This window comes from Melanaphis sacchari, unplaced genomic scaffold, assembly GCF_002803265.2.
Source record: "Melanaphis sacchari strain LSU unplaced genomic scaffold, SCAv2.0 Contig122_pilon_pilon, whole genome shotgun sequence".
Taxonomy (NCBI): Eukaryota; Metazoa; Arthropoda; class Insecta; order Hemiptera; family Aphididae; genus Melanaphis; species Melanaphis sacchari.
Window position 1 is genome coordinate 819,826 of NW_020270484.1, and position 11,978 is coordinate 831,803.

Sequence of the window (11,978 nt, forward strand, 5' to 3'; positions counted from 1 at the left end):
TGTTGAAAGTTGTTATTAAAGTGGTAATAAGACGATAAAAAAATGCATAGTGAACAGCAGCTGAACGCTGTTCGGGATCAACCGAAACAAATCCAATACCTATATATTAAACCTAAACGGAGAAGAAGATAACACGCTTTACGACATTAAATTTGCGCTATAATATTATTTCAACGTATGCCGTGCGGACTTGATGCTCTATTAGCAACTTATCATAATAATAGTTGTCAGTTGATCTATATACCTATTCTTTGATAGTAATTGAACCACATAATACATTATATCGTATCGTCATAGATACAAGTTAGTAATGTAAAAAAAAATATTTATCATTTATTCTAAGAATAATATTTTCTCGGTGTATTTTAAATTTTCATAGCACGTAAGTGTATTAATTGTTCAGCTGTCCGACTTAAACATGTAAACTTCAATAATTATTGTGTAATATAATAAATTCCATAGTATTGTTTTGTGAACACCATTAAAAACTTATATTTAGAAAAAATAACACATGTTCAGTTTTATTCTCCCGAGAAATTACTAAAATTTTTCCAAACTAATATATTAAACTGTTAACCATGTCGGTTGTGGGACAACGTAATTCGTCCAAATCGAATACCTCTAGAATATCATTTCTTCACAGTAAACTTAAGCCATCATTATCTACTATAAAGTCTAACGAGTCGTTCGAAAGTTCCGTAAAACACAAATTTGGATTGACATATGCTGAAGTTTGCGGCAAGTACAAGATGCGCCCAGTGCCGTGGGTGAAATGCAATGGTAAAACAAACTCTATTGAAATATTAGGTGATCGTATGAAGGCTGACGAATGGCTAGCCGCAATGGAAGCGTTAAGCACTGATACTAGTACCCATCATATACGCTTAAAAAATAAACGTTACACGGAACATTCGACGAAAAATTATGATACATTGAGTAGTGCTATTGAAGCTCCTAAGTGAGTGTTATTTAAGTTGAAAAAAAATATTTAAAATATTGTTTGTGGTTATAATATCTCTTTATATATTATCTCTCTCTCTTAAACTCAACTGAAAAAAACATTTTTAGAAATATCTACCAACATTTAGTTTATAAAATATTTATAAAGTAATTACGGTAATATTTTTAATATTTTTTTAGAAATATTTATTTTAATATACTTCTAAAAACATATCCGCATAAATATTATAATTTTTTCGTTAAAATTATTTTTAATTTAGCACATCGTAAAAATGTTATGTACCTTCAATATACTTAAACCCATAGGTATGAAGAATAAATTATTTACAGTAAATACGATATTTGCGCATCAAGCGCTATTGAATTACGTATTTTTATAATGCTGTTGTACTGTTATTATTGCTGTCACTAGTCGTGATCATTTTTCAGAAACATTCTTGCTGTGACGACATTATACGTGGTACGCCTAATCGCAACTTCCATCCACGAAGTATTGATCAACACGACCGCACTTGTTTGCCTTGAACTGGAAAACGTGCTTTTCGACGAACAAGCTTTAAGAATACTTATAACTGGTATCGACACCAACCAAACGCTCCAGCACTTGTCCCTGGCTTATAGCCGCATCGGGAACACCGCCTGCCTAACGTTATGCCGGACACTCAGGAACAAACCGAATATTCGGTCTGTGGATCTTTCCGGATGTTGCTTAACCCGTGAATCGGCAACCTCCGGTCTGTTAGACATTATAAAAAAACAGCAGGTTAAACGGCATGAAGAATGTTGGGCGCACTCGCTTAGGGACAGAACTGCCAATCCAGATATCATGCACGGGCTACGAAGGTTGACGCTCAACGACAACACCGCAATCGGCGACGCGGGAGTTGCCGACTTATTCGAATCATTAAAGGACGACTATTACATGAAAGCTGTGGACCTGCAAAACTGCGGGCTCACCGATCGTGGTGCTCAGTTGGCGCTATCTACATTGATGATCAATGACACACTAGTTGTGTTAGATGTGAGAAAAAATGCTACCATATCGTCGGCCATGTTGGAGGCAATCATGGCTAGATTGTACGAGAACAACGTCAAAAAAAAAGGAGACTAAACAGTGGAAATGGACCAAGCTTGGACGAGAAAACGTATTCGAATCGTCATGCACATTATTAACTAGATAAAAAGTCCGACAAAAAACATAAATAAATATAGAAAAAAAAAACATAATATTCTGTTCAATTTATTTTCGGCGTCGCCAGCATTCGGATAGTTTATCGATAGAGTTTAGGAAACGGATTTCCCGTGAAAAGTTAATAAAAGAAAATACCGAAGAATTTCTTCTTCTCCACCTCCGCCCTAGAGCTTAACAGTTCGGAAAATACGTTGATTCGATTCGACACACTGTTTGCTGTTAAAAGCTTTCAATTCTCTTTTTTTCCTTAGGGTTCCAAATGGCAATGTATACACTCACACACAACCAATCTTTCTTTTCGCTTCCATTCATTTTTCTTATAAATCGAAAAGATAAAACTATATAATATAATCTACGCAATACGCCAAGAAACCAATTTTAGTTTATTTATTAAATATAAGTTGACAAAAATTAAACCAACAATTTTACTCTCACTTCCTCATTTCAAACAGAAAAAAAAACTATAAAATATTTTTTACGTTTTTTACATTTTTTTTTTTTTTTAATAATACCCAATTTTGAATGTAAGTATATTCATTCTACTAGTAATAACGTGATCGATCTGTACAAAACGATTATATCCATTAACTAAGATTGATGCGTACTATTTATTGAGTTCATTCAATTATTTATGAAAATGTATACGTAATGTTAAGATTTTTAAAATATATGTATATTAATTCAAAATTTATTATTTTTTGAATATATTATCAATACACTAAAAATTTATAGAAATACCTAAAAAACTGTAGTACCTAGTAATAGCGTTTTAAAAAAACAAGTCGCATCGTTATAAATATTAATTAAATTAAAACAATTTAGGCGAATAAAAAATACATATTTTTATAGTTGTATAAATAATAAAAATATATTATAAAAAATATTAATTATTTTAAAAATGTATTTCAAATTAAATATAAATTTAAAAATAAAAGAACTACAACGAATAATCAGTATCTTTTTTTATAAATACACAACATTGTTTATGTTATTTATAATATTGAATATACTATGGCACAGTCTAAGAAAAGTAAAACCTATATGAACACCATTTTTCAGTAATCAAAATTGGACGTGTCTCCGACATAGTCTGTTTCCGGACGGATGACATAATGGTCGGATGACTTACGGGATGAGGGATACAAACAACCCGGACCAGAACCAATTACCTATCCGTCGTCGGACAGCACACCCTTCCACTTGTTTGCACAAGACATGGCCTGGTTTTCTCAGTGTACACAAGACCATGCAGTTGTTTGCTTTTAATTCCGTCGGCGTTTCGATTAAATCCGTTGTGTCCGACATATTCCTCAGTAATTGATTTCTTCGGAAAATCTGCCGCGTGTATATACTCCCGGGGAAACACAGCGCGCGTCGAAAATAATCACGTCCTATAAGCACGGGTAAACTTTGGATTTTCACAGCTAGAAACCCTACGGTCGACACTCCCCGCTCTCAGATCCCCGCCACTTCTACTCAGCACTATACCCCGGCATACCATCTACCGTGACGTAATTCAATTTTTTTTTCACCGTACTTTCGAAAAGTTTATACTACGTACGGTTTATGACGACGCCTTCGACAATATAGCGAACTATATTATGTAGTAGGTATAAACGTGGTTTTAATAATATTTTCGACCGAAACCCGGCTGATATAAAACTATATACGTAGACGACCCCGACGCGGATTCCGTTATTGTCACGTCTTCCGGCCGACATTGACAGATGTATCGGAGGAAATCGTGCATCCCGCGATTTTCGGGTGAACGCGTGCGGACGGTAGTGGGCCGTGCCCGGGAATATCGGAGAGAGGAAATAACCGAGACAGAGAGTATACCTCGAGAACACTGCGAGGAAAAGATGACAAATAGTCGCCGCTGCCGATGCGGACCTACAACGTTCATCATTCATCTGCCCGCGTCGCGCCGGTACGTGGTCGTGCACTAAGTGTTAAGTTCCACAGCCGCCCTCGGCCGACGTTTCGGGGATGGAGGGGTTTTTTCGCATCATAAATCAAAAGGCGTGTCGGACACTTTGTGTTTAGGAAAAACCTTCGGCTTTTTCTTGACGGCGTTCGCCCCGCCGCCGTAATATTATAATCGTCCAATAAACCCAATTTGCCACGGACGCCGAACCGCCATCATAAATATTCCGGATGACGTGATTCTTCTACACGTAACTGTATACCTCTTTTCTATCGTGTTACACATTATAATATGGACGAGTGTGAGTGTGTATACGTTACTGTAGACCATTATTGAAATGATGACGGTGGTCGTGTCTGCAGTAACGTCGTCGCGTGGGCGATTCTTTCAACTTGCCGCTGAATCAATTAACTATTATATGTCAGAACTCCAGAATTGTATGTAACGTTATTCAAAACATTATGTTTCATTATTATTCGTATTCGACTCTACAAATAACTCTTCGTAGATTTGAAAAAAAAAAATCAAAAATTTTAGAATTTGAAATATCTATAATTATAATTTGAAAACGACACAGTTACAAATTCTAAAAAGTTGATTACAATTTGGTATCAGTGAAATAACATTTATTTAGAAGTAGATTTTTTATAAACTAGTGGGAGTTAGTAGATTAACTTCTCAAAATTTGTTACTCGTATAGGTTGTTGTTTATTTATGCCATTGTTGGTAGATATGGTTGATCTATATATTGAAATAAAGTATTATTTATGCATATTACAGATTTACTTTATAGGTAAGACATGAACAATTATAACAAAACCAAAAACCATTTTGTACATACACAAAAAAAAATAATAAACCATCAGCACTCTATCAATTAGTTAATTAAACCAACAACTACCCCACTACGAGTATATAACCTTAATACATCGCGAATGTCAATTCAATTATTTAACTGAACGATATGACCTTATATTTGTGTATGATAAATGTATCAATGTGTTTCCATCACACTACAGACGACATTAGCGTTTGAACTCAGAATCGAAATATATAGTCTAAGGGTATTCTGCCTTTGAAAGGATTCAATCTTATCAATTAAATAAATCTGTAAGGGACGTATCGGCTTTCAATTCAAACTCATTAGAACTCACCACCAACTCATCCGTATGATATGTTAAATTCTGTTCCTGTGTATTAACCGTTTACTATATAGTTATTTAAACATCCCGCTAGTAATTTAAATTTCTCCGTCATAAGTATTTTTTTTCGAAACAATTAGAAGGCGAAGAATTTAGAAAAATATTTATATCCATTAGAAATGTAGTGAATGCGTATGACGATACGTGATCAATATATACGTGTATATAGCATATTATTGTTAAAAAAAAAAACATGTTTACAAAGCACGCGAACAATATAAGGGCATATAATATGTTATTCCACAGTATGCCGAAAAACTTTTTTTTATGCGTAAACAGAAATACAAGACGGAGAGGAGGCATCGCAATAATATAATATCACTACTATAATATACACGCACTATTTTTATTATTATTTATGTATACGAAACGATGTTTATCGAGACGCCATTTGGATTAATATTTGCATGCCATTATGCCGAATGGGATGTATTTCGTGAAATTCGAAAAACGTCAACATTATTATACAATGACACCGCGTATGCCCCTCCTGTAATAAATGGAAGTCGTTGTTGTCGTACCGCTGATAAACGCGAGGAATCACGCGCACACACGCCCGAGGTGAACCCCCGCGGAGACCCGAATGGCGTTTACGTCGAATTTGCATTGCCGAGTCGTGCTCGTACAACACGCGCATCACATCGTGTGTACGCGATTTGCCATAGACAACCCGATATAATGTTATTATAATGCTGGTTCACTATATATGTATGTATATATATTATTATTATTATATGACGATGGATCGCCGTTTGCTCGATGGTGCGGAATCGTCGTAAGGCGCTAGCGCGACGATCATTTGCACGCTCTTCTCCGGTGGCGGCGACATCCGGCGCGTATAATAAAATAACAGCGGAACCGGCGGCGTGGTGTGGAGGGACGAGAGTAATAGTGATATATTCAAATAAAACCGAACAGACGTTCAAATCGGATTCGCCTCCGCCGTCGCGCGTTAATAAATTATTCACGAAAAAAGAACGTATTTTTCGTTTATTTTTATTATTCTTTTTTAGGTGTTCTACACTCGCTCATTCCGCGTGTACACTGCCCCTCGATCGCGATTTATTTTTTTTTTCACCAGGAAAACCCTCGTCCCGGAAGCGCCGGAGCACCATGCAGTGCATCGCGTCGTCGTCGTACCGTTTTACGATGAGCGCGCTATTAAACGGAATTAGTTATGCAACCCAGCTCGACAGACGACACACACCCGCGCGCGCGCGCTACACGCATATGTCGAACAGGAAGTAAAGGGTGCTATTATACGCGCATATACATACGTATTACTGTCCCGGGAAAAGATATTGTTGCGCGGAAAAAAATAATAATAAAAATAAAACGGCATCGACATAGGTATGTATTGTTATTATGGTGCACAGTAATAGTGGTAGTAATAGCAGAGAGTAGTAAACCGTTATCTGTTTTCGTGCGGGATGTGGGCCCGGCAAGTTTATTGCACGTCATTTGTATATCATTACTCAACGAGCGGAGGTCCGTTGTTTTTTCCGTATTACACACACCCGCCCGACGACCGTACTCGTTGGCGGCCAGAGGAAAACCGAACGTCACGCGGAGTGGAGTGATCACGCGAAATGCCACGTCAACGAAATTCGCGATACTTCGATTTTATAATCGACATAACATCATCGATAAAAATATGATGCGATGTACGTTGAAAACTTTAAGAAGATAATATAACATGTTAACGCGACTTGAACGACCGGAGTCGGAGCGTGTCGGTCGTTCCCAATTACTCGTAGTTTTAACGATGTTAATTTGAAGGAACCGCAATCGTTACAGTTCCATATAGTACCCCACACCTGTTCTGAAGTGATCCATCCAACGTAAAGACACTCGCTATTTTTGAAAACACTTTCGCTCTTAAAAATAATTTTTGATTTAATATCCCGAAGCAAAAAGTTATTCGAATTATTTTTATCTATAAAAATAACATTTTGGATTTGTAATTTATTTATTATAACTTATAAGTTGCAAATCATAATCTACTAGAAGGTAAAAATAATAATCAAAAGCATATTTAAAACAAAAAAATGCTATTTTTAAAGACTCAAAAAAAATTTAAAAACTAATAGTTTTTTCAATAACTACTAAATTAGTATCTCACGTTAAATAAATACCTGAAATCAATCATTCGATCTGATGAAAAAATATAACATTTAACATTTCGTGGTTATTAAAAATGGTCAACTTATTAAAGAACTAATCTAAGTGTAAATATTTTAAAGTTGAATTACAAATATATTTTCATCAAGCATTCAAATATGGCTTATTATGTTTTAAAATTTAGTCAGAAAGCGATGAGTAGATCAGTATAAAATAGGTGAACGAGTTATGTACGAGGACAAACACTCTGCATATTAAATTATTAAATTTTTATTAAGATTAATAATTAAAATGTATAGTTTCCAAGGGAATATTTGATTAAAAAAAAAAATCGTGTTTGTGCGATTCTTAAAGATGCTTTGTAATCCGACCCGTCTATAAACACTTGACGTTGTAATTACGTACTACCTACGTATATGCGTTCATTAAAGATTGCACTTAATTGTAATGCTCTTGTAACACGTATAGTGTTATTACACATTTTAGTAAACGGTAGGGGTTGAGTCAGTGGTGGTTGTGGGCGGTAGCGTCGACGTTTCTATGAATAATACATATAAAAACGACATCCCACAGGAACGACAGGGGAGTGGGGGGGGGACGAAAAAACCGTAAAGCCCAGAGCAAAGTAGTTGACAGTTAATTTTCGCCAGAGTTGAAAGCTCCACACGCCCGCGCGTGTATTAACCGAGTACTGTGATTAAAGCTGAAATCGAATTTAACGCCGGAGCACAAAAGAGGCGCGAAAGCTATTCGGTTACACTATATACACCGGGCGCGAAAATTACAAAAGGCCGGGTGGACCGGAGTGGTGGTGATGGCAGTGGTAAAAACTCGAGTCGACTTGAAAGGAATATTTCCCTTATTAATGTGCACATAAGTCCTCGCGGAGATTTCATGAAACATTAATGTGTCTGCACGGTGGTGCAATTAACCGATTACCGAGTTCTTTGATAGCTTCAAAGGGTGTAATTAAAAACGTCCCGAGTGGTTTTTTTTTCTTCCTCTACGTATTATTATTTATTATTACTTTTTTTTCATCCTCACGCTTTTGTACATACATATACCTATACTTCCGACGGTATCTCCTCATCGACGGCGCCTCTTTGAGCTTCTCTCGCTTGAATCACGTTATCGCGTTTCCGAGTGTGTATGTATATAAAAGTATATAAAAAGAGAGGTGTCGGGTGTTCGATCTTTAATGGGTTTCTTTCTCAATAACTCACCCTCCCTCGCCCGCCTCGACCGCAGTTTTGGGGGCTGAAAATTCTTTTTTATATATTTTTCTACCAGATTACTCGCCAATACGGTTGCAGTTTATCGGCGTGGTCTCGTCCGTCCACGCGCTCCGATGTGTACGTAAGCGTAAATGTAAATTAACGATTTATTTATTCATTTTCTTCAATGCTGTTTATCAATTAATCGTGAATAAAATTCTTCACCACCCGCACACAATAAAAATGACGATGAGACTCGTCGAGACCATTTCGTGCATTAAATCTATTGTTTAATATCCATGCATCTAAGCAGGCGTATAAACCGCATCTGCAGTCGCATCATTCCTGCGAGTTAGTGGAGTGACTTCAAACTTTTGATCCGTGAGCGTTTAACTTTTAACGGCCTTTTCATCCTAACGGATACTTATTGATTAAAAGCAAAGCTTTAGTATTTGCAGTTATATAAATACAATGGTAAAAAATATTAGGCTACTCTATCGTACTCATATAATGTATATTATTATATTCTTTTTCATATCGAAAACAAGTTATTAATTTAGAATTTTTAAGATTTTTTTTTTTGGTTATTTTAAATAGTGAGTACTGAGAACTTTCAGGCTTGACTCACCCCCTCTTTTTCATTAAAATAAGTGCCAACTAGGTCCAATTTTTTACCTAAGACCTCTATAAAATTTGACGATCAGACAACTTTTTTAGTATGGAAAAAGTTTTTTTTCTGACAGTAACAAAACAAAAATAAAAAAACACTCTTTATTATTAATTCAATACATTCGTCGTTTCACTCAGAATCTAAAATATGGTATACTTTGTGTAGTCTTCTATCCAAAACATACTACCTACCTCTGATGTCACTTAAAGCTAGAACAAGTCATAACAATCAATTATAACGCTCAGCACAATAATATAAAACACTGTAATGGCTTTATGTTTTTCCGGTCGTCGCGTCGACCATATAATACTTAACTTTGCGCAATATGTACGCGTAGGTATCCGATTTGATGTTCAAGTGTACAAGCGTATAATATTATAATAACATTGTTATAATCTCGCAGTTGAAAACGAATAATCGCATTTTATGATGTCCGGCATCCTGAACAGCGATCTGCGTACGGTGCCCCGAAGGATTCTGGTCAGTGTCAATATGATACGGTATTAACGTGACTATTAACAAGGTGAAACAATATTTTCACGTACATTACGTAGATATATAGTACATACACATATATAGATGTACGGGTATCCGGGGGGGGGGGGGGGGGGGGGGGGAAGTGGGTGTTAAACTGTATATTATATACCCGCACTCCGGATGTGGGTCGAGTGCCACGTTACGTTGGGATAGACCACGTGTATATAGCTAAAACTTATTATATTCGAAACGCGTATTTAATGTATATTATTGCGTATATTCTCACTTCCTATTATTAATATTACATGTTTACATATATATACGAGAACTTTGGTCCATTACGATTTGAATTAAAATAAGGATTAAATTATATCGCGGGGTCAAAACCTATCGCGTGTATAATCCGTGTCCTGTTTACGAACCGGGTTGGCCGGGTGTGTGCGCGCGTATGGGGGAGAAGAATGATTTACCCAAAAACCGAAAAGGGACGCGCATATTGTTTGCTGATGACCTTATAACAACGCAGCGAAATTGAGATATTTGCGAAAAACCATTACGGTAATACAATTATTATACTGCACCGTGATATACACGGACTCGCCGCGATAAACAGCAGCGAAGGGGTAGTACGTATATGTATAGATTATGCATATAGTAATGTGATCGACGACCGGTCCCCAGGGGCTGTTTAACTAATGAAGTACACGAGCTTCGGGAACGACGAACATATTTTAAGTATGGTTATTATATTATAATATAAAGTAATATTAAATGTATGTGATGTATATAATAATACACGTGTTATACTTATCATATTCTTGTGTCGTATATAAATGTCGATGTTTGATATATGAGTTGTATGAGTAGGGCGTGGATTTAAATGCAAATTAAGCTTTTCCCATAATAACAACATATTTATTGCAAATGTTTAAGAACTTATAAATATAAATAATTTATCTAGATATAAATAATGCATAAAGCATAGTTTTACCTATATTATATTTAAATAAAATGGTGATACAAGATAAATTATCTAAATATTTTTTGTGTCTAGATTTTCAGTATTATTTGTATTTAAATTTATTTAAATTAAGTTTTTTTTTTTTTGTAAGTTTTTCTTAATTTCTGTTTAAAATTGATAACTCAATTTTATTGTCATATTTTTTTAGAATTTTTATGTATACTATAATTTTTTTTGTAATGAATTTTTACCTTCTATTGTTTTTAATTTTTGAATTATCTTTATACAACACTGTATCCGTATGAAATAGTGGCATGCTATTGACCATCAAGTGCATGTTAAAATTAAATATTTATTACACACATATAATGAATAGGTACTAATAAAATCACTGTAATGGTAATTTGTATCCCTAATATTACTTCTTCTTTCACTGGTCACCCATATTGAACATAAGTCAATAAAATAGTTTTTCGCATTATTAATCAACTTAAGAACTCTGATTAACTAGTTACTAACTTTGGAACTTAAAAAAGTAGCCTATACATCTAGGATAATTTTAAAATTTTTGTAAATAAAAACGAATCGTTTGTAGCAAGTTTCGATTTTTTAGAAAAAGTTGGATATTTCCGCATTTTAATTTTAGTTTACATACGGGAATAAATTTCAACTATAGTAATTAAAAATTAAACTATAATTTTGGTAAATATTATATCGGGTTAATTGTTTTCGCTTTATGCATATCCATAGGAACCAAAAAAAAAAAATTAACTCGATATAATGGCTGCATCCGAATTGATTCCCATACCTGAAAATTGACATCCGAATTGGTTCCCGATAAAGACTTTCGAAAAAGCAAAATACATTATAATATAAATGAAATGTTTAATATTATTATAACATATCGTTACACTAACGGCAATACCTCGTATCTGCAAATTTGTCGAAAATTGGGTTTTGGTATCAAATTATTTGTAATCTCTTTGCGCTCATTTTATTTTCATATGTTTGTTGTGATATAATTGATAATTTCCCTCCAATTTACAAAATAGTAATACAGCGTATCTCATTTGTGTATGTGATAACACGTATCTGCACAATTTTACATTACGTTTTGCGAAGACTTCGTTTCAACGTCTAAAATTAATTATTTAATATCAGGTAATTATATTATTACGCGTCTAATAATTTACTTATGTATTTGTTTGATGGGTAAGTATAGGTGTAAGTAAAGGTGAACCAGAAGTGAAAGAT

General features: G+C 34.9%; 1 protein-coding gene across 1 annotated transcript; it reads left to right on the forward strand.

Moving 5' to 3' along the window:
• Nucleotides 1-578: 578 nt before the first annotated feature.
• On the forward strand, nt 579-2,071 carry LOC112590934 (centrosomal protein of 78 kDa). The gene is made up of 2 exons (XM_025334551.1): nt 579-958; nt 1,390-2,071. The coding sequence occupies exons 1-2, from the start codon at nt 579-581 to the stop codon at nt 2,069-2,071; spliced, it is 1,062 nt and encodes a 353-aa protein (XP_025190336.1).
• Nucleotides 2,072-11,978: the final 9,907 nt, after the last annotated feature.